This window comes from Haliaeetus albicilla, chromosome 14, assembly GCF_947461875.1.
Source record: "Haliaeetus albicilla chromosome 14, bHalAlb1.1, whole genome shotgun sequence".
In the NCBI taxonomy this organism is placed as follows: domain Eukaryota; kingdom Metazoa; phylum Chordata; class Aves; order Accipitriformes; family Accipitridae; genus Haliaeetus; species Haliaeetus albicilla.
This window is the reverse complement of record NC_091496.1, coordinates 6,985,534-7,009,709: the sequence shown is the minus strand read 5'-3', so window position 1 is coordinate 7,009,709 and position 24,176 is coordinate 6,985,534. Positions and strand designations below refer to the sequence as shown.

At 41.7% G+C, this 24,176-nt stretch overlaps 1 protein-coding gene across 1 annotated transcript; it reads right to left on the bottom strand.

Annotated features, from left to right (window-relative positions):
- Positions 1-2,756: 2,756 nt before the first annotated feature.
- Positions 2,757-11,564, bottom strand: ECHDC3 (enoyl-CoA hydratase domain containing 3). The gene is made up of 5 exons (XM_069801600.1): positions 11,331-11,564; positions 11,097-11,218; positions 8,741-8,838; positions 4,803-5,003; positions 2,757-3,249 (listed from the first exon to the last, which is right to left on the bottom strand). The coding sequence occupies exons 1-5, from the start codon at positions 11,462-11,464 to the stop codon at positions 2,920-2,922; spliced, it is 885 nt and encodes a 294-aa protein (XP_069657701.1). The 5' UTR covers positions 11,465-11,564; the 3' UTR covers positions 2,757-2,919.
- Positions 11,565-24,176: the final 12,612 nt, after the last annotated feature.

Below are 24,176 nucleotides of genomic sequence, written 5' to 3'. Positions count from 1 at the left end.
CTGCTCATAACAGTTCCTAAACTATATAAACTATGTGAGTTTATATAAAACCCATTTTTCCTAGTGGTCACAATATAAGTTTATATTTTTGAAGCAACTATTACCAATGATCCACATTTTTCACATTCCTATAGAAACAAACCATTTTTAATGGTGAATTCAAGTTTCAGTTTCCATTCCTCAAATTAAAAATAGCAGCATAACTGGAAATTGCTTTCTCTTCATCCTGAGTATGCATTGTCGATGGAAAAGAGAATTGCTTTGTGGGGCTGTATATGTATAAATGATACGGGTATTTATATCACTGACTTGAATGAAAATATGTAGGCCAGTTAGAAAGAAAAGGGGCTGATTTTTGCTCCAAACTATCCAGGTCTTGCTCCAGTATAAGGAATAACAGAATTTAATTATGCTACTCAGGCAGCGAAGTGTCATTCAACGCCTTGATCCCAGCAGTGCACCTGACAGAGTACAGCCCATTGCTACTACACGGGAGACAGATTGACTGAACCATGAGACCACTTCTCATAACAGAGGGACAACGACAAGGCTGACACTACTGAAAATGGCCTTTGCAAGGTGGCTTTCATGCTTACATCATTCTGAAGCAGACCTGCAGCAACTGCATTGCATAGCACTTGGCCTGGGCTTCCTCTAGCTCCATACAGCACCTTCATGGCCCAAAGGCCCAGAGATAAAAGTGTTGACTTTTTGTTGCAGCAGTTTTTCAGTTCAAAGTACCCGAAATAACAGGCAGGCCTGCCAGCAGTGTGGTTTTTAGCACGATGCTGAGAATGCTCAGGAGTGTTAAGCAAGGCCTATGGGGATAGTATTAGGGTGCTGTAAAGGGCTGAGTGAGCCAAAGCTCACGCGGACTCATCCATACTGCCTAGGAGTAATTGATCTCTGGAGAGAACTGCCCCAGGATTTTACTGGGTATTTGGTTCACTCCAGAGAACTGAGGAATGAACTGACACTCATATGGACAGGGAACCAAGGACACAGGAAAAAAACATACCTTAAAAAAATCCTTCTTGATTCATGATACTTCCACATTTGGAGTTTTAGTAGCTTTAGGTAGGATTAAACTGATCTTACTTAAGACATCTGGTCCCTTCCAGGCCAAACCATTCTATGATTCTATGATATGAGCTAAGCACTTTAGGCTACTTTTACTGTCAACAAAGAAAAAAAGGCCCATCCATTCCGTAATTCACCTGGTCTTTCTTTGATGCCTATTTAAGGATGAAATGGATAAGCCTGCATGATTTGGCTATGTGGAACTTCAGAAAAAATGTCTTTGCCAAGAGGCCATCCCATGTTGATCACCATGGATTGATACCGAGGCTCATATCATTATCATCATCAATAATACATCCTCAGCAAATTTGCAGATGATGCAAAATTGGGGGAATGGCTGACATGCTGAAAGGCCTGGCTTCAATTCAGAAAAACCATAATCTAACAAGAAATGCAAGCTTCTGCACCTGGGGAAGAATAACCCCAAGCACCAGTACAGGCTAGAAGCTGACTGGCAGAGCAGCAGTCTTGCTGAAACCAGGCTTACAGTGGATGCCCAACTGAATATGAGCCAACAGTGCACTCTCATCACAAATAAGACAAAATGCATACTGAGCAATACTGACTGGCTGAAGGTGGCCAGCAGACAGAGGGAATGTTTTGTTCTCCTCTGTTCAGCACTGGTGAGGCCACATTTGAAATACAGACGTTTTGGCACAACCAGTACAAAAGGTATATGGAGAAACTGGAACTGGTCCACTGGAGGGCTACCAAGCTGGTTACCTAGAGAACATGACCTACAAGGAGACTGGAAGAAGCTGGACTTGTTCAGTCTGGCACAGAGGAGTCTAAGTGTGGTCTAAATGCAGCCTGTGGCTGCTCGAAGACCATTACAAAGATAATGGAGGTGAAGTTTTCTCAGTAATGTCAGATAATGTAACAAGGGGCAATGGCCAAAAAAATGCTGTTTTGAGGCTCAGACTGGACATTAAGAAAACATATTTCACCAGGAGGATTGCATAGCGCTGTAACAGATTACCCAGAGGAGCAGCTGAATCCCTGTTGTTAGAGGTTGTCAAGACCATAGATCCATGGCTGAACTGCTCCAGTGTCGGTAAAAGCCCAGCTTTGAGCACAAGGATGGACTTTCCAACTAACACATCTAAGATTCTGTGATAAGCTGAAGACATACAGGCTCAAAATTACAGCTGGGTCAAAACACTGCCAGGTGAGAATCTCTGCTGAAGCCCACAGGCAGTGGCTTTTGCAGTGTGCCCTTTGTGAAACTAAACACCCCCAAGCCATGCTCAGCCTCGCTGGAGTCAACAGCAAAATTCTCTAGAGCTGGGACAAGTGCTTGAACTGATGGTGGAAAAACAGGATTTTCTGAGGGAGACAAACTAGTAATACATACAGTTCACAAGCAGATATATTCATGAGGAGCAATGGACTACTGTTGCAGGCTTTTGTTTGTAACACAAACAGTACTGGAATCCATTATAAAATGTACTACCATCATCTCTGGAATGTGTCCAAGCCTTTTAATTCTGTATTAATAACAATAAATGGAAGTTCTCATCCAGAACTATGGGGACAGTTACTGAACAGGGTGATCTGAGCTCTCTCCCAGTTCCTGTGATTCCCTAAGTAACCTGGGACGTACTAAACTGATTTTTGCAGCACACAGCTCCCTCTAAAACCCTAGATTAAATTAATTGCCAAAAAAACCCATCTGGTTTGATTTTTCTTAACATTTATTATATACTTAGAATAAATTTATTGTGTCTTTGGCATATATAAGAAGAAAAATTTAACTTTCAGTAAGAACAAAATACAGTTCCCAAAGGCAACTAAGTGAAGAATCATAAAGCACAGCTAAGGTTAGCTTAGGAACAAGATTCATTTCTTCTCATCCTGAGAGTGTGACCAGACAGGCTTACGTTTCTGAATAAAGGCTTCAATACCTTCCTGCCCATCTCTCAAAGTCAAATTGTCTACCATGACCTGAGTAGTCATTTTGTAAGCAGCATCGAGGTCCTGCGTCATCTGTCTGTAAAAGGTGGCCTTCCCCAATGCCAGGACAGATTTGCTGCTTTCGCATATCTTGTGAGAGATTTTCATGGTCTCTTCTTCCAGCTTGTCTTCTGGTACCACCTTGCTGACAAGCCCGTGCATTAATGCTTCTTGGGCAGAAAGAGCTTCACCCGTGAAAAGCATCTCTAATGCCACCTGAACAAGAAAAAATATTGTATTAAGTCAGTTCAGCTGCTTTATTGCTTTGGTCTGCTTGGGGAATTTCAGCCGCCTCCTTCAATTACAAGTTACTTTTTTGACAAACCTAAGAGTTAAATCTTTTGGCCTCTTAAACTGCCAAGAACTGTTAAGAGGTTTCAGCAAAGAGAAGGACTGGGTCTAAAGCTGGCCTTTTTTCAAACCTGCTTGCTGATTCCAGCTGTCCTAGGCTGAGAGCTCTGGGTTTCTTTTCAACAGCCCACAATCTCTAGTGATTGCAGTAGGAATTAAGAGAGATGTGGATGGTCCACAATGTCAAATGACTGAACCCAGTATTTTAAGCTGGGCATATAATAATAAATAAAGACTTACTACGTCAATGTGTAGTTTTTGAAAATACCTGCCTTACTTTTAAGTTTGGTCGGGGTGTTTTTAAATATGTCCTTCTTATAGCTGCATCTATTTCAGTCTCTTGCTGCTTCCAGCATCCTGTACTTGAGGTTTCAAATTAAAAAAAAAACACAAATACTGAGTGACTATTCAATGTTATATATCAGTAAGAATTTTCTTCCATGACTTCTGATGCAATTGACCAATGCCATGAATCATAAGAGCTGATTATCCTCATTAGCATCTTTGCTCTGGTACCTACAAACAATGGCAACATTTCATTTGATAAAAGGTAAAACCCAAGAACTGTAGTGAATGTTCTTGCTACTTTGAAAAGTGGCACAGAAAAAAGTATATCCCATACATTTAAGAAAAGTAATCACAAACCCAAGGAATACTAATTCAGAAACAGTTATAACTGTACACTACAGCACACTTGGGGACAAAAGCCACAGACAGACTGTATTTGAACAGGATAGCCTTACAGATAGGAAATTTAAAGTTGAAGCTCTTCCCCAGCAATTGGACTTGTGCAGTTAAGTCACTGCATCTCAGCAGAGCCCTGCTGGGCTTGAAGAGTCTGTCCGCATAAATCCAACTGGATCAGAACTTAGAATTTCTTTTCTCAATTATGGAAGCTTTACAGATAATACTATTGTTTATGCAGTGAGAGATGTGTAGTCACAATCAGTAGGAAATAAAGCAGGAAGAAAGTATAGGAGGGTTTTAGATGCTATTTAAAGCATCTTGATCTACACCCAGGTACATCATGCTGGCAGTGAAATGTCACTGCCTGGCAAGAATTGATACCGCCGTGGGACTGATATCCTGAACTAGCAGGGGTTTCCTCATCAGGGGAGAACATCATTGTCTAAAGCACAGAGCTGTCTGTTGGAAAGGAAAGGGATCACTGAGCTGGTGCGCTGCTGGTATGAGTTCATGCTGGTTGGAATTGCATCAGTATGAAACTGCTTTCCCTAAACAGAATTCATCCCTTTATTATTTTTCCCAGTCCAAAGAGTTATGAAGATGTCTTTTGCAACAAAGTATTTGGAATGTTGTTCTGCACAAAAATAAAGTTTAGGCAATGGAACTAAAACTCCTAACATGGGAACCTACTTCTTGCAAAATTACAAAGAGTATCTGGGAAGGAAGCCTACCTTTCTTGGAAGAGATCTGCCCAAGGCCACAGCTGGTGTGGAGCAAAACAGACCAATGTTTACTCCAGGAGTAGCAAATTGAGATTTCTCACTTGCCACTGCGATGTCACAGCTTGCCACAAGCTGACAGCCTGCTGCTGTAGCCAAGCCATTTACTTTGGCAATCACTGGTACTGGAAGTTTCTGGATTAAAGTCATAACCTGCATGCACAAAAGAAAGTGGTCAGTTAGTCCTGAAATTTAAGCAGTGGCTGTTCTAAAACTTGCAATTGCTTCACACACCTGATGTGTACATTTTTCAGCTTTATTAATTGGAGTTTAGTAAAAGAAACAAGCTCTGTGCAAAATCTGTTCTAATGCACAAGACCCCCGCTGTTCCAGTATCTGCTCAGTTCTGTTTATGTACCATGAGTTGGTCCTGCTAACTCCAGTGGAAATGGAAACCACAAGAATGAAAGGCAGAAACACTTGTTATCAGACCTGCATGGAGCTTCAGTGCCTCTGCACTGCAGGTCTAGTGTTCCTGCCTATGGGAAGACGTGTATCCAAGACACACCATCCCCACCTTCATTTGCCCCATAATGGAAAACTGACTTAATAAAAGTCTCTGTCCCAAGAAATTAAAGCAGCCTCTTGCTGGTTTCTGCATGATCTTGAGCCTGGGTTGATCTCGCCCAAACACAATCACTGGATGTCCTTCTAGGCTTACTCTGCATTCCCAGGAAAGACCTGCCAGTAAACAATTTTTCCTGCTTGCATTAGACATAAGATGGGAAAACACACTCATTCTCTCTCTCTCTGATAATTCTTGAAGATTGGACATCCAACTTCAGATAGCTGAAGTTAAGAAAGATGAATTTGTCTTAACTTTTCTAACTCAGGTTCTCCTTCCATACAGCAGGAATCAACAAACTTGCCTAATTTTAATGCCTGAAGATAGAAAATGCTAGTTAAATGATTACAGTCATTATCCAGATTTAAAAAAAAAAAATCTCATATTAGCACATTGTAGCAAGGTAACAAATTTTCATTTGCTACTTCAATTTCTTCAGTAGATGAAGTCTAGCAAATTTCATGTTGCTTAGGTAAAATTACCTACATTCAGTTTTGAATTTGATCGGTCTTTGCCTCCGTTCTTCTATCTTTGTTTAAAAATGATTTTTCAGTGGATCTTGAGAAGCAGACAACAAAAGAGTAACAATACATGCACGTCTGCAGACAAATAGCTATAGATTACTCTTGTAGTTATAAAAATTCAAAGTCAACTGCTTCTCCGAAAAAAACCCCTGGTACTTGTGGTTTTGTATTTGAAAAGCATCTGGAGAAGTGATATTCTCAGCTGTCTCAAATGTGTATGTGGCAAGTACTTAGTTCTCGGCTACTGCATTATATAGTATTGCTAACACTGTTATATGCATGGGGAAACAGAGGTGTAGCAGCTGAGATGATCTGCCTAAGATTACCAGTCATAGACAGATGTAGAAGCCAAAGTTCCTGAAAACCAGTCCAATGTTCTGGACCCCCTAGTCAACAATGCTGTAGGCATGTCATTCAGGGTATGATCCATTCTACTTAAGTACTGAAATTTAGGAAGACACGACCCTGTTTTGGAAGCCCTCAAAAGCACCTTTCTCTCTCTATTGACCAAAAAAAAGCCCAAGTCAATTATTCTACCAGATAACTAAAATTTAGATATTAGTTAGGATCCTAAATAAAGCCTAAATTGATTTCTCTATTTCTGTTTCCCTGTAAAGTGCCATTATTATTTAACAGTAAGACCTTCTTCCTCCATGGGGATAATAGTGAGTCATGATTTAGAAGAAAATTAAATCCTTTTAGGATACTCAGATAGAGAGTTTAAAGCACTTATCACTACCATGAGCATCAGAAAAGAGATCACTTCAAGTGTCATTTCTTCTACTTAATTTCTTCCTGAACTTGCTTTGCCAATTTCACAGAAGCATTTAGGTTGACAGTGACCTCTTGAGGTCATCGAGTCCAACTCCCCTACTCAAGCAGGCTCGGATAAAACAGGTTGTCCAGGATTGTGTCCAGTTGGGTTTTGAGTATCTCCCTATCTCTGAATTTCATGGTCTCAGGAATATTCATCTAAAATCGGTATACCATTTTTTATCGGTAATAATGGTCCCTTACTAAACTTACTATACAGTAGGGCACCATTCTCACAAAGAAAGCTAGGCTTGTTTTTAACTCTAAATGCTGACATTCTGTTATTTTTTGCTATTTCTCTTTATTAATCAAAGTTAAGCTTGCTATAGTACTCATTAATCCTGAATATAGCCACAATGCTCGATATATATACAGGACAATTTAAATTCTCCTGGTCCTTGAAGTGAGAAATTTACCAACTCTTGATTTCATGCTCTATGGAATAAGTTTCATGTTTTTTCTGCCTGACCTTTCCTATTCTGTGACCCAGAAGCTGCATGGTTCAGTTTTCCACTGACGACATACTGCTATTGTGCCCTGCAACTGCAAAATTCATATTCAGCTATTCACTGCTAAACTATTGGACCTTGGCTCCTTTCTGAGGAAGGGACTAACCTGTCATTCAGTCATATTTGTGCTTACCTATTTGTGATCAGCATACCAAGATGAAATCCAGGCAAAGCTGCCAGGATGATTCCTTCATGTTACACTGAAGGCCCTTCCGCGGTAACTTTCACACATGGCTTTTACAGCATTTGTTAAATATGGGCTTGACAATGGGTATAAGAGATCATTATTACTGGAGGAACTAGAACAAAAGGCTTCAAATTACTTTCTGTGGTCACACTGAGCAGGATTAGGGGTCAAATTCCAGCACCATTACAATCAAAGGGGTTTTTGCCATTCTCTCCAAAGGCTCCAGGATGTACTATAACTTTCCAACCTCCAGGTCTGTGCCTTTGTAACAAGAACTTGTATGGTCTGCTGTCCTTGTTTCAGCTGGAATAAAGTGTATTTTCTTTCTAGTAGCTGGTATAGTGCTGTGTTTTGGATTTAGGGTGGAATAATGTTGATAACACACTGAATTTTTAGTTGTTGCTAAGCAGTGCTTACAACAAAAGTCAAGGACTTTTCAGCTTTTCATACTGCCCAGCCAGCAGAGGCTGCGAGTGCACAAGAAACTGGGTGGGGACTCAGCCAGGACAGCTGACCTAAACTGGCCGACGGGATATTCCATACCACGTGACATCATGCCCAGTATATAAACTGGGGGAGTTGGCTGGGAGGCACCCCAGCTTGGGGATTGGCTCGTCAGTGGTCAGCTGGTGGTAAGCAATTGTATTGTGCATCACTTGTTCTGTATATTCTATTATTATTACTATTATTATTATTTCTCCTTCCTTTTCTGTCCTATTAAACTGTCTTTATCTCAATCCATGAGATTTGTTTTTTTTTTTTCTTTCCGATTCTCTCCCCCATCCCACCAGGTGGGGGAGAGTGAGCAAGCAGCTGCATGGTTCTTAGTTGCTGGCTGGGGTTAAAGCACGACATCTGCTGACTGGGCAACCAGCAAGTCAGATCTTACTTTCACGTTGTCTAATTGATGTTTAAGCTGGTCTTGAATTATTAGCTAGATGCTGGGAAAGAACATTTGATCACAAGTGGTTTGAAGGTGATTATCCCTAGATTTCTAGGAAAGACATTGCCCAAATACTCAGCTGCAAGAACACTGGCTAAACTAAGGAACATGACTAGGAGACATGCACATTGGCATTCTAGCTATTTTATTTATCCCCTAGAGAAATCCAGGGAAAACATATTTCACCAGGATCAGGTATTAAAATGGCAAAGCAGCAAAAAGCAAAGAATCTGGAGCAACAGTCTGTGCTTTAGCTAGCAGATGAGCAATGCTGTCCCTCCTTAAACAAGTGTCATTGCTTGCTCTTAATACCAGGCAAAAGGAGTGGCACTTAAGAAGAACTGCTTACCTCTGCACATACTTCAAATACTTGGGAATGATGCTTCATGTCGTCTTCACTTGACAGTTCCTTTAAATCATGGCCAGAACAAAATACAGGTCCTTCAGCTGCAAAGAATTTCAGGACAAGTCAGTTGGAGTTAATCAAGAAACCAGGGGTAGCGGCATATCAATTACCCAGCTAAAGGTATGTCAACGGTCAAAAAGGTGCTTGGGGAGGGAGTTTTACACAGAGTTCCAAAATATTGTCTTTTGGGTTTTGTAACAACTTTAAATTGCCACAATGCAACATTTAACCACAGTAACATCCATAAACATTTTTAAAGGTGTAGTTTTACTTTCATTCCAAGTTAACTCTGTTAAAAATAAGGCACTTCACACCTCTAAGACCAGTTTCTTGTAAGGATACTGTTCTGAACAGCTCCTTGGTACAATGTATACTAGTCAGCTGGAGCAAGGATGGAGTACTCTGCTCTCAGACTATTAAATACAGTTAGTCCCTATTTATTGCACCTAGCATTAATGATCAACTTTTGCTAAGTAAGCATCAAGGTTTTTGTGTCATGGCATTCAAGGCCACAATGGAAAAAACAAAGATTGTTCTGCTAGAGGAGAATCAGAAGGGTTATTGGGGCATCTTTTCCTCCACTGCTAAAACTGTCACCTAGAGAATGCCAAAAAGCATGTCCAGGGTTTGGGCAGCAGCAGAGCAGGTTTCTGTGGACCTAAGCTTTGGATTTGCTTGCCTCCAGTGGCAGCAAAGATCAAAACAGCCTTTATGGGTTCACTATCTTTACAAGTTTTCCTTTGTCATCAGGATATCTGCCATAAGAATAAACCAATTTGATGCTTTTGAATCCTTCAGAACTTCTAAGATATTTGTATGGACGTGAAATTTCCAGCTACAACTATGCAGACACAACCTTACCTATGCATTTGTTTCTTACAGATCAGATTATTGCGACTCAGTCTATCCAGAAATAACCACATGATTAACATCAGTCAGCTCATGGGATCAGCAATACATATCTGGAAATTAATCACATCTGCATTTATGCATCATTGATGAAGAATCCACTGCAAAGTCTGTGTTAAAGACCCAAAGCATTCCCTGAGAAGTCTTTTATTTTCTTGAGATTTCTCCTTTTGCATTCCATTTAGCAAGAGAATTGGAAATCAACAGGAACATGTAATTTCTTTTTAAACTAAAACAAAAAAAACAAATGAATTTGTGCTCACAAACTCCCAGACTACTGTACTGCCAAGGAAGAACCTGAAGTGTTTCACAAAAACTGTAACTGCTGTTTGAAACGTTTAATATATATTTAAACTCATCCCTGTGAAGTTAACATACTTCCACTCTCACGTGCGTGCACTAACACACAGTGTTTTCCTCTACGTACAGGAAACAGCAGCATCCTAAATTAATAGACCTGTTTCTCCAAGAGGTTGCAAGGGGGGGAGGGGAAGGTTATCTTAAAATAGCAGAGGAAAAAAAGATGGCTTAAGAACAGCTCAAGTTTCATTATCTTTAAGAACTCTACAGGTTAATACCTAAATGGAAGAAAACTGTAATAGGCTCTGAGAGAGAATGTTTTACATCTGCAGGTTAGAGGTAACTGCAGTATCCATATTATGCTCTCTCCTTCACTGGGGAGTTTTAAAAACAGTTTTGACAAACCAGTGGCAAAAATAACAAGGCTGATCCAGGCTTAGAGCAGGGGAACAGAGTTCACAATTTGAAGGAACCTTTGTGAGCCCCGTTTACTACAATCTGTACCTGCCACTGAAGGCAACAATTCTCATACCAGCTCAGCCTGTTCCTGCACAAAAGCCCGCATCTGGGAATGTTACTTCTTTGGTTTGATAAAACCAGTTAGAACCTGGCTTTTGTTCTGTTTAAAGTATTCTTTACATATAGTTTTTAAACCAATTATTTCATCTACTGATTGTTTTTACAAAAGGAAAAAGCTCCTTATCGACTCTGTAAACACGCTGCACAACCTGACTGAAATACGGACATTTTGAAAGGTGTTTCTACAGTGTTTCTGCTTAGACACGTTAACTATTAACAAAAACGCAACAAAACCCAAGTCAGTTGTTAACGCCGCATTCAAGAATGAGGAATTAAGCGCGTGAGACTGGAAATTGGGACGAGGACAGAAGAAGGGCAGGAGCGCCAGGCCTGAAGGGCGAGGGCACCCGTTAGGATGCCCTGCGTCGTCCTGGCCAGCTCCACGCAAATCAACACCCAAGTCCCTTCCCGCCCCATTTTCCGTGATTCTGTGAGAGATTTCGGTTTAAACTCCGTACTATCCCGTTTCTGCTCCTTCCCTCGCCCCCCCTTCTCTTCGTGACAGAAGTACCTGAAATGATGATCACTCGGAGGTCTTTGCTTTTGACGTCGTGCAGCAGGTCCTCCCTGAGGGACTGCAGCATGGAGAGGGACAGGGCGTTTCTCTTCCTCGGGTTGTTCAAGATAATGTTTCTGCAAAAGCCGTGAAACGCGGAGAGGGTCACTACAACAAACAACAAACGCCTTCAGAGCCTCACGGACGGGCCCGCAGCGGTGGCACCCCCCCCACCGCCTCCCGCCTCACCGGACGCCCTCCGCCTGCCGCCGGACCGTCAGCTTCTCCGGCGGGGGGGGCGGCCGCCCGCTTCCCGCCGCCGCGGCCCTGCTGAAGGCGGCGGTCAGGGGCCGCCTCAGCCGCCACAGCTCGGCGGCGGCCATGGCTGCCGGGGCAAGGCGGGGCGGGCGGCTCGCTACCGTCCCCTAGGCCGGCGGCCTGCAGCCCGCCAGAGCCGGAGCCGCGGGCTTTGGCGGGCTCGGGGCCGGGCCGCCGCGGGGCGGTGCTGCCCTGGCCCTGAGGGGAGGCGGCGGGTGTCTCGGGGAGGGCGGCCCGCGTCTGCCCCCGGGGCGGTGAGTGCTGTCAGGGGAGAGAATAAACCGGCACGGACACCCCGCTTCGGCCGTCGGGTCAGGTCTCGGGCCCGATGTCCCCAGCGCGTTGGCTGTGGAACCAGTGAGGGACCTCCTGGGACCTCCTGTTCTTCCTGGCATCCATGAGCGGGGAGCTTGGGGGTGTCGGCGGGGTACTGAAAATGCTGACTTTTTTGCTATATTTTCCTCAGATTCCACTAAGCGTTTGCGTCTAGGACCGCGGGATGGAGATAGGGCTGTGCTGAGAAAGCTGTTCGTGACACGAAGGTGGGATGTATCCTCAGCAGAGAGGAGAGCTGTGATGTGCAGAAAGCATGAGATCACGTTGAGGCCGAGAGTAACGGGCATGGGATGAAATTCAGTACTACAGGGTTTGTGGTCATATACTTGGGAACCAATAAGCTCATCATTTATTCAGTGGGAGCTCATCATTTGGAAATGGTAGTGGAGGAGACCTTGGGTATCATCACTGGTTCCACAGAGGCAGCCTGTAATCTGTACGAGGAGTTCAAGAAACAAAAAGATGTGATTTTAAGAGGTGAGTTTAAAATTCAAAGTATTTTAGGGACATACAGGTACATTCACAGCTCATCTTGGTTATTGTTTCTGGCCACCCACGTTCAAGAAGCCAAACTAAAAGAGGGGCAGAGAGAGCGGATACAGCACAGAATGGAGACTGTTACGAGGGATGAGAGGAGCGTTGTTCCCTGAGTCTAGCAAAACAAATATGAAAAGAATTACAACTGCTGTGTCCAGAGGACAGGCATTTTGCAATCTGAGAGGGCAAAAAGCTATGTAAGATGGAGAACTATGCAGGCACTATAGCAGATGGGTATACACTGAACATTAACACGTCTGAGCCAGAAACAAAGGAGCAAAGATACTGCCATTAGAGGAGTGACACTGTGGGACAGCCCTGCCATGGAAGCCACATGCATAAAATCTATTCTTTTTTTTTTTTTTTTTTAAGAGGGAGCTCAGGAGGCTTCTGAAAGGGGTTATATGATGTCTCTGCCTAGGTTACCAGAGGGATGTATCTGAGGAAGTGGGTCGCTCTCCATTTGTGTTTCTGCTGAACCCCAAAACTCTCCTTTGCCAGCTACTAGTATGATGCATAGTAAGTCTTTCTAGTTTGAGAGATGCACAACTCTCTGCAGACCCCAATTACTCAAAACAGTTCTTCTTGAAAATGTCACTTTGCAATATAACCTCTCACATTTCTTTCATTCTTCTGTTCTCTGTTTACTCGCAAGAGCGATGACCTCTCTTTCTTCACACCTGGCTCAGGCAGTCTCCTGGGAAAGAAGCAGCTGTGTGGATGAGGCAGCTAGCGAACTACCTCATCTGCCATGAGATGCTGACAAGCCCAAAGACCAAGCAGCATTGTTCCAGGAGATACAGGCTGCCCCAGTCATGATTCCTTCCTCTTCCTTATCACACCCACTCGTCATGTATCCTTTCCTAAATGCGAGGGGAAAGTATTAATAATTGAAGTGTTTTACACACATGCAGGTCTTCATTCTTTGTGCTCCATTTTCTGGCAGAGCAGTAGGTACCCTAAAATAAAATAGATATATGTCCAGCATATGTTCCTTGTAAAGGTAAATCTGTACTCCTGTTTCGTGATCGCCCCACTCTTGTGAGTTCTTGCAAAATACTTGTAGGTTCCCAGATGTGTCTCTAGTTTTCATCAGTGTCTGTTGAACCCTGGCAGCTTCTTCTGACTGTAGTGGCAATTGTGGCTTTTCAGTTCTGAGCATCAGCCTCATAAAAGAACCACTTGAATTTTGTGTTTAATAATGTATTTACTTATACAGACAGTAATAGCTTAGCGTGGGGATGCACTTTCTGCTTACTGACTTTATATTGCCTAAAACAATAACCCGTCAGATCACTGGGCTTTGTGGCTCTACTGCTGTAATAGCAACAGTGGGTTTATGTACACTTTCAAGTGTTGAAGGACACTGATAGGCCTGAGAGCCGGGTCTGCACTGGGCTTTCCCCGCTTGCCCATTTTCATTTTCTCATGGTTGTTTGTACTTCATGGTCATTCACTGAAAAGTTCTTCCAAAATTTACTTTTAATATGTGGTAGGAATCTGTAGCAAAAAAAATGCCCATTTAGAAGAAAATGAGATCATCTTAAATAGATCACAGCAGTTTTCAAAGTCCTTGCCTGGTGTGGCAAAGGCCAGCACACAGAGAACACAATGTGTGTGTTAGCTCTGGGAGGAGTCCTCAGTCCCCTGCAACTCTGACCAGTGACCTCTTTCAAGCTGGCCTTGTGAATACAATCTTATTTTTTTTCTTCCAGTTCCTTCTCTTTCTCTGTCTTCTTGTCCTTTTTCTGTCCATCTCCAAGGAAAGAATTTTTTTTTGTATTCTCCAAAAAGCTTCTTTTTAATATAGTGTTTGCAGCTCCCTGGAAATTCTGTTCTTTTTCACTTTGATTGACAACCTCATGCTTCCTTTCACACCCACCCCCATTACAGATTTTTTTTTGGCTGCAGCTTCCCCAATGCATTAAACAGACCTGCTGCTGCCTTCTCTGAGAAAGTGCTGAAAAAACTTTTCCAATTTCGGGCAGCTTTCCTTTTTATAGCATTTGCTAGCAGCATTGTGATTACGACTGAGCTCGCACTTCCAACTGGAGACAACTGGGAGCCAGGATTGCAAGTACCAGAGAGGGCTTTTCTAACCTTTAGCTGTATTGATCCTTCATATAAAATAAAAAGGGAGGTGATAATGGACATAACACAACTTCATCATTAGATCATTACAAAAACTTTCAGGGTACCATGGTGTGCTACGAAAAGATGTTTTGAAATTCCAGTTGCTTAGCTGCTATAAAGCACTCTGGCATCTCCACTCTAATGTTGCTAGATAGCATGGATGGACAACGAAGATAGTATACAGGATCCCCTTCTTTATGAAGCACAAGTATTTATTTGGGTCTTTATTTCCTTGGCTTTCAATGAGCCCAGACAGGACATGCACCTTGGAGGAGTACCTGCTTCACCTCAATGGTCAGTATAAATAGCAGCTCATCCCAGGGCAAAGGTAGACTTTGTTGGGATGAGGCTGAAATGTAAAACACATATACACACATATATGTAAATGAGTAAATATATACATAAAGACATTTATACCTATTAATTGGGAAGCTGTGATGAAAAATTGGGACTATTTTATGGAATGTGAGGCAGGCATATCCCTAGCTGAGTTTCACGCAAATTATTTCTTGTGAAACGTTGGCATTCCCAGAGGATCTTGTGACCCAATTTTCAACACTGCTAAGGCATTAAAATTCCACTGGGAGCCAGAGGGGTTCAGCACCTTTAAAACTCAAGGACTGCTTAATTCTTGTCAGGTGTGTAGTAGTTCCAGGATAACAGGGAGAGCAGGGCCCTGTTCTTGCACCCAGGCCAAGGAAAATAAATTATTTTCCTGCTTTGTGAATTCTGCTAGCGGAGATAGATTAGCACATTACAGTTTCTCTGATGTAGAATCCTCCAGGACTGCCTAAAGAAAAGATGAAAAAAGGTTGTGCATTTTTCTTCCTATTTAGCCAGGACTCTGAGCTGAGTCCCAGCACCACATGATGGGTGCTGTCTATGTAACATTTTTTTACTGTATCCTTAGACAATTTATGTTTTCTGTATTGGTATTAAGATAGAAATAGAACAGAAACTTCAGGACAGTACTCACATGGGCTGGGATTTTCTAAGTGTATGAAGCTAAGGGCTCTTTACTCTGTCCATGCCTGGAATTCATATGACTTTGCTACCTAACCTTCTTCGGGTCCTAGCCTTGTCTTTTTTCTTTGAAAAGATATTATTCTACTTTACTTTAGTCACAGAAAGATATGTCATGTATCAGCCTTCTCTTTAGAGAGGCTTTAATTACTAGTAGTAGTAATTAAAAATCAGTTGTAGGATTGATGTATAGCAGACTATCAGAAAAGTTTAGCCTGTACTCTAAGTGATTTTTAAAAAAAAAAAAATTGATTATTCTGCTAAAAGAAGGGACTTGAATCCAGTTTTAACTCCATGACTGCTGCCGGTATTTTGTAATAACATGTGAACCAGGCTCAACATCTGCCACTCCAGTCAGGCTCAGATTAGGTCCTTACTTGGCAGTACTGCTGCCTTCTGTAATTACATTTTGCGTTCCTTCTGCAACAAGCCCGTGTCCTGTTTGGCTTTGACTTTTAAACGTAAAGCTCCCAGTGCCATTACTGCTGCAGTTTTTGCAGTGACTGCTCAGAGCTTTTCCTCTGTCACTGTGTGGCAGCACTGCTCCACGTAATGGATGCTACTTATTTTCCCTTCAGCTTGAGAACCAGGTGAATGATCATATAGCCCTTTTGTCACTAGACCCATCCCTGTTCCTCTTTATTTGCTGTTTTTCTCCTATGCTCCCCACGCTCATTTTTCATCCGTCATTGTCCTCACTTCCTCAGAGGTTTTGAAGTGATTCATATTTCCCTGGCTTTAGCATTAGATTTTTCATATGTGCCTTCCAATTATGAGATTCTTAAGATGTGAACAATGATCAGAATTATGAAATATATGGGAGGCTATTAACAGGCTTGGAAAAAAGGTGGTATTCATTCCTGCCCTCAGAGTATCTAACCTTAGGTTCTCAATTTAGATACTTAATCCTGCAAGGCTCCCTACACAATCAATAGAGACGTGTGCTCCTCCGCAGGGCTGGTCAGAGTGTCTAAATTGGATGCCTGCTCCCAGTGCCTCTCCAGGCTGCCTGCTTCTCTCTATTGATTGCGCAGGGAACCAAGGCAAACCAGTCAGATGCGTCTCGCAGATGGTATGAATGTTCCCCTTACCCACACAAAAGGTACAAAAGCCAATCTCAGCCCAGGGACCTTGCTCGAGGAACGGACTACCAGAATCCTCTCAGCCTGACAATCCTCTGACTGTATCTCAGGATTCACTTCCAGATGTCAGTGTCTCTCTGCTGCGGTTACGGATAAAAGCAATCCTGTGAAAGAAGAGGTAAATTGTAGCTGCTGTTTGGGGCCAAGAGCAAAAATTTGCCTAAAAGTTCTCCATACTTGGGAAGAGCCACTGTCATTGCGTGGCTTTGCTCCAAGCCACGTCTGCAAATGACAATTCTCACCACAGAATTGCACCCTCTACCCACCTTGTCCCCGCCTCTGCTAGTAACTTCTTTTCCATAAGAAAATATGTTCAGTTTTCTGGACTCTTCCGGTTCACCTGTTTCCTGCCCTTTGGCCAATTTTCAGCTCATTTCATTTTCTTTCATTCCTTTTCACCCTATAACAACCACCAGAGGCATGGTATTAGAACTGGAGAAAATATTCATTTATTTTCAATTAAATAGGATTTTTATCCAATAAGAATACCAGAATCTTACAAATGAGCATGAGTTTTGTAGGGAAGTAGGAGAATGACAGAATCCTAATAGTTAACGGTTCCTTGGTACCACCAAAGTCAGAAGGTCCATGGGGATAACACAGATAAAATCCACCTTGGGTAGAAAAGTTTACACAGTCACAGGAAAAAATAGTTCAGTTAGGAGCTGAAGCCAGCCATGTCAATACCAGACTGGGGCAAGAGGACAAGGATGCTTTCAAGTGTCCCCAGGTGAAACATTTCTTTCAAGGGGCTTGATCCAGAATGCTGCTCATTAATGGGTTGTCAGTGACTTATGTATTTTAATGTCGTACATCTTACCCCATCTTATCTTGCATCTTGTCTCCCCTGTGCTGTGTCAAATGTGGCAGCTATGAGGCAGGACAAGGAATCACCAGTGAAGCTGCCCACTGCTCATGTATATTTTCTTCCCTCGTACGGGAGGGAATGCCAGGTAGGAGTTTGGGCTGAGACTGTAAGCCAGCTGGCCCAAATACTCTCACTGCACCGTTTTATCTTATCAAGGCCACACATGTTAAATTTGCAGTGTGTTGGCACTAAGGAAGGGGCGATGGCCTGATTCAACACAGCTGTCCGATATTGTGGAGAAACATCCTGTAACGCTCTGTGTCAAAGTGCTCTGGTTCCTGTTTCCAGGCAGAGGAAATATTAATACATAATGAGCAAAGAAAATTATTTTGTATTTAGGGAATACTAACCCACAAATTTAAAGGGGCATTTTTATAATATAGGATTATTTTAGTTTTGAAGGAAAAAAGAAAAGGTTTGGGAATTATGTCTGCCAACCAGATCTCTCAAGGAGGTTGGAAGAGAAAAGAGATTAAAAGTTGCAAGAAAATTATTGCTGAGGAGAACAAAAAGACAGAAATGAATGCTTACTATGAGGAAAAGGCTGCAGCACAAGTTCAGTGATCATCTATCTCGTGTGACCTACCGACCAATTAATCGGCATGCGTGTGCCAATCGATATGCATCGCTTGGAGCCAGACCCAGCCTTGCCTCTCACCCAGCGAGGAGTTACGGGCCATGGAAGGAAGCTGAGACACAGTGTGTTTGTGTATGTGCCAAACAGAGACACTGTAAGAGAGGGGATTATATATAAGGGGAACTTCGGGTTACTGTGACAGTGGGTGACTGAATTCAAATTTGTAGAAAACAGTCTCTACTAGTTCTGTATTGAAGAAATAAACTCATGTTGCTACATCCCTAATACTCTGCATCGCCTCCCCTCTCGCTCCCCCCTGTACCTCCAGTCCTCCTGGTCTTCCTGTCCATTAACCGAGGAAGACGTGCTATGGTGTGAAGAGTGCAGGGTTTTGGCAGGTCAAACACAACAGATGAATGCCCAGGGAAGTCTGCAGCTTTTCTTTTATTAGAGGCAATAATTTGGGTCTCTAGTCTCTGTCCGGCCATCAGTGTTCGTAAGAGAGAGGTGGATACTTAAGATCACTGAGAACACCAACCTGCTGTCAAATATAGCAGGACACAAAGAGTGTGATCGTATTTCCAAAGGAAACCAGGCTAAAATAACCTCCATGATAGTGTCAATCTCCTGCATTTAAAATTACTCTGTTGTTTTAACAAAGAATAGCCTCCTGTACAATAGCAACACCACAGTAAACTAGAGATTTTCATCGCTATGTAACTGTTTTATTGAGAGCTGAGCTGATTAGTACTGGAAAGATTCTTAATATGGCAATGGACTTATCAATTATCAATGAACATTTTAATGAACTAATCACATTAGTGAATTTTTAGAGTTCCATTTATTTTAAACAGCCAACTGACTTGTTTTTATTTTCAATTTTTCATGCCACTTGTAAGAGAAACTTGTGCTTGGGCTTCACAAGACAGCAGGAAAGACGTGTGCACACCGATTTCCCCCTCTCTTCTCATCAGAGGCAAGGAAATCAAATGCTTCCCCAATTTACATCCTACTTAATCCCACTGATGTTAATTTACTTAAATCTGGGTACATTATTTGTCCAATTAGATCTGCACAGTATGCAAAATATGAGGGTTTGGCTAGGCCTTTTAAAAATAATGTAGTTTAATATATCACTTATTTTAAAACACAGCTACCTGCATTTCTCCTTCATCAGTATTTATGTGCTTAGTTCTGGAAGACGCCAAAAAAGACCTTTTCTAGCTAGTAATTTATTTAAATTCCAGGTTTTCTTATTTCTTCTTCTTTCGGGAGTACCTTTTGTGCTTGGCACATTCAGCTGTAGGAACCTGGGCACCTCAAATGATACTACGATTCTCAGCAGGAACCTTCAGGGAGCTGAACAGCCTATATTTGGACATCTGAGGTAGACGAAATACGATTATACAAATTAATTGTGGCTGTGAAGTTTTTCAAGTTCTTCGTGTTTTTCATGAACATACAGATTTGGTTGTTGACAGTGGCATGAAGTTTCTTTTGAATTGCTGAGAATGGAAGAGTGTCTGACTTTGCCAGCCAGCTGAATCTCGGTCCTGTTTGAAGTTGATGGCTGGATTCTTATGGACTTCATTGGCACCAGGTTCCCATCTGCCAGTTTTCTGGACGTGGCACAGCAATTCTCAAGCACTGACGCTAGTGGCAACTCATGATGGTTCATGAAGACTTACTTTCAGCTTTTGGATAACTGCATAATTGCAACACAGTTGCACAGCTTTTTGATAGTAGAAGACCAACTGCTTTTCTTCAGTGCATATTAACATTAATCAGTTGTCTAGGTCTGGAGCAATCTATAGAAGTGAAATTACAGGGACATTAGAAAGGTAAATCGAGTTTATTACACGAGTGCCTAAGGCTGAGAAAGTATGAGGCTCCCCCTCACAACATACTGTACTCCCTGCTCCAAAAATGCTCAGAGCTGGAGAAAAGCAGCTTAATGTATATGTAAACATGAAGGTTGCAATCTGATAGCAAGTAGGTAGGTTATGTAGTATTTTGGTGATGTAAGAGTAGTTATGAGAATACAAATGGAAAGAAAAGAGAAGGGAGAAGAGATACTGAAAAGAGGATTGTTGGAGTAACAGTAACAAGTGGAATGAAGCTGATGTAAAGAGATTTTGAGCGGAGGGGCTGGAACAAACTACTAGTGAACGTGGGTGAAAGTCGAGCCAGAACTGCAGAATGGCTCTGGGGGTGGTTGTCACTCCTGCCTCAGCAGCTGCTCTCATGGCTTGCTTTCTCCTCATCTGAGACCTGGTTCCCCCAGAAATGGGGACTGCTGTCATTTTAGATGCGAGCCAGAACATCTATAGCTTTTTTTTTTTCTCTTTCTGAACTTCCATTTTAAGCAGACTTAAGGAGTGAAACACACGGTGTACACAAAGGGACATTTGCAGTAATGTGTTGAAAATATTGGCCCAGATCTTCAAGTTTAGGAACTAAAGCTAGGTATCCACAAGCTAAATTAGAGCAACTCTAATGCTGGTTTTAAATTAAATGTGCCTGCTCACAGCCTCATTGATCAAGTGACATAAAACCAGAGATACTTTGATGCCCCCTTGTTTCTTCATTACATCAGCTCTAGGCCACCTCAGGATTTGTCCTCTGCTGAGAGAGTTCTCCTGTAACACACTGAGCTGTCTGTTTGTTTCTTCCATCTGCTCCCATCTTCTAGAGGAGGGATCAGAATTTGTGTTGAGGAATCCCCATTTTCTTTTTATAGGTTCACACTGATTAACCATGGGAAGGGGTTCAGGTATGAGGAAAGTTGCAGGCTGTGAACTATATCCTGCTCAGCTGTACACCTACAGCTTTCACTCATTTGTAAAAAAAGACTGACATGCATCCAAGAGGATAATTTGGTCCTGTTCCTGTTATTAGACCTGCATGACTTGATATTGCTCAGAAATAGTTTCCTGGCTTTTGGAAGCCTGTTATTATCATTACGAGACTCTCACTCTTTGTAGGAAGAGGTAGGCTTTTGACAACGAATAATTCTCCTCAATATCCTCAAGCCTACTGTTCCCCTTCCAGTTATGTCCAACCATGACAGCTGGGACAAAAAAGCCAGTCTCATTTCTTTGTATGGAGAAGTAATTTGTAGCTGCATTCTGCCCAAGGTTCTGAATAAACCAAAAAGCATGGGGTTTTTTGACCTATTTCTTTGATCCAAACAATTCCTGTCCCCCAAAAGGAAATAAAACAATGTCTAATCCTGCAAAGAAAACAATAAAGAACAAGATATTATTTTAATACATTTTTTTAAAAAGGTATACTTAGAAAATTTAGGTATAGCTGATCTAGCTGGGGGTAGGAGAATGCAGTGGATGAGCCCATCTCAGTCACCTTTCCAGTTATGTTTTCTATGATAATATGATTGGGAAGAGGACAATTATCAGCAATATCCAGTGTGAACACAGGAGCAGAGTTGGAGTGCTGCCTGATTACAAGGTATTTGTCTAACACTCATCATCGTTGTATGAGAATGCTTTAATTAGCATTGAAAACATTTAGTTACATACACTATCTCTGTCAAAAATTGATTGTGTGCCTGATGGTTTTTACACTGTATTAAATGCTAAGTATCTAGACCTACATGGGCACACAGTGTCATCACCCGAGAACACTAAAACCTATAAATCCTTGATTTTCATTTGCAACAGAAATACCAAGAATCATTAAGATTGTTAAATTATCAACATTGATTTTGATGTTGAAATGACTGAAAGTATCAATCATGCAGCAGATTTCATTGCAAGGTAAACTTTTTATTGTCAGTAAGGATGAATGATCACAAAGTGTGTTTTGTCTACTCAAAAATAGATAATCAGCTTATAATCATGAAGAGGACAAATGATCCTGATCTATTTCTACAAAGGCAGATCCTGTTCTGGCATCTGAACAGCTGAGTAGGAGGTATGTATATATTTAAAGACAAGACACTACGCATACAGAGCAGATTCTTATTTGGTTCTTATACGGGTTTATATTCAGCTCTAAATGCAGTTCAGATTATATTTTCCAAACCATTTACTTCTCTCCATTTAGTTCATCAAAGTTATTCAAATCTGGATTTTAAACCTGTGTTTCTACAAAGTTGACTGGAAGCAGATTTCATTTACCTAATGTAAAGGTTAGACTCAGCACACAGATTAAGATACCTAAATTTAGGTGTCTGCACGTAGGTGTTTACATGTGAGCTAGCCGTCGTAGCTCCCATCGCAGTCAGAGGAGGGACCTATGGTTGGTTAGCTTGATAGCGCTCAAGATTCATTGACTACTGATCAGATCACCATTAGCTGTAAAGGAAGCTTAGACACCTAACTTGCATCTTGAAAACACATACTGTTAAGTGTCTCAAACTGCAAACTGAACCTGATCTCAGGCATTTATAAAATAGACGTCTAAAGCTGAGCAAGTACTTATTGAGTAATTTCCCAGTATAATCAATGAAGAGCTGGTCAGTGGAGCTTAGGGTGTGATTAATCCAATCAACTGTAAGTGTCTGTTTTATAACAAGCTGAACCCTAAACTCCTTTGACTATCCCTCCAGCAACCAGAATGGGAGCCTAGACACCTAGTTTACGTATAGGCACATTGTAGACACCTAAGGTTAAGTAAGATCAATCCTGCCCTATGTGGCTACTACATGAGGAGATCCTCTCGTCTGACTTCTTGCATGAAACAGGCTGTAGAACTGAGCTCAGCTGTCTCTGGATAAGCAGTCTCACAAAAAAGGTGGTTAGGTACACTTGCGACCCCACTCATCTATGGCTTTCCCGGAGACTCTGCACAAACCAGGCTTTTCCTAGCTCTTCCACAAAGTCTAGACAAGGAGAAAAAAGATTCCTTTATGCACAATAAAGGCAGGGGGTCACCGACGATTCCTTCTTCGGGGTGACTGATGCAGGACACAACATGATTACGCCTGTCTGGCTCAATGCAGATGTTTCAGACAAAATTATCAAGAAAAGGCTGATGCAGCTTGTGTGACAGATTTTCATGATTGTATGGAAAGTCCGAGATGTATTTGAAGTGACAAATTATGTGTCATTTAATTAGCTGATACAGTGGATATGTTGACCCTGCCAGAGGGTAATTCTAAACTCTTTGTACCAACTAATTTTAGTTGAGAGACAGTACAATGAACTTAGTCCATTTTCTGCATTTTCTGAAATGCAGATTTCACCCTTTATCTTAACTGAAGTGGGAGCAGCACCTTATATTTTCCATTATTTTCGCTGCTTCTAATTAAAATGCAACTATGGGTCAAATCCTTGGCTGGAAAGAGTGTATACAGACCAGGATCTGCCTTGTATAAAAAAGTTACAAAAACAGGATGTGTTTTATTTGACTGGAGTGAACTTAATGGTCAGGGGTCATTTTCATTTAAGACACATTTTTTCTCATGGTTTTCAAATGTATTTTGTTTCTTAAATGACAGCAAAAATACAATGCATTTTTCTCAGCATTTTTTCTTAAGGATCTCAAGGCACTTTATTGGCAGTAATTTGCTAAATCTTGCAGTCTCCCTATACAGTGAAGATATCACTGCTTGCCTTATCTGCTTTCTCAGCTTTCAGGCTTATTTCCCTCCAGCGTGAAGGAAGACCCTGGGTGCTTTCCAATCTATAATTATTAAGAGGACAGAAACACCATATACTTTTATGTACAACTTATTTTCTTCTGTTACTTGTGTTTTTCTTCGTTCATCTTCCCAAACTGAAAACTTGGTAATGGGTTCTTCCTTTATTTCACTGTCATGCTATACTTTGCCCTTGTTTTTAACTACTCCCCAGCGAGTCTCCGGTTTGCCCTGTTCCATTCATTCCCTCTGGAAGGGTTTTTGAGTTTTGTAAGTTCACTTCAGGAAGATTTCATAATAAGAACTTAAGGAAAATAATATAATCTTGCTTTAAAACACTTCCTTCCTCTGTTTTGCTGATGAATTGTAACAATTCACAATACCATCTGGCCAGCAACTGGTACAGAACTTATTTCATTGTTTTAAATATATTTGTTTCTTTTGGTTGTAGAGCACATAATATGAGGATTCTCTAGCTGCTGTTCTGTGATCAGACAGACCCAGACTACAACGTGAGATCAAGATGTGCCCAAATGTTTGGAACTGGGCTAGAAATAGC

What these genes read in the sequence shown, in the direction of transcription:
- ECHDC3 (XM_069801600.1), bottom strand. Translation starts at nt 11,464, where the DNA reads ATGGCCGCCGCCGAGCTGTGGCGGCTGAGGCGGCCCCTGACCGCCGCC. An exon ending in CGGCAGGCGGAGGGCGTCCG is followed by an intron (nt 11,219 to 11,330) that starts GTGAGGCGGGAG and finishes CGGCTTTTGCAG; the next exon opens with AAACATTATCTTGAACAACC. An exon ending in CCGAGTGATCATCATTTCAG is followed by an intron (nt 8,839 to 11,096) that starts GTACTTCTGTCA and finishes AATTCTTTGCAG; the next exon opens with CTGAAGGACCTGTATTTTGT.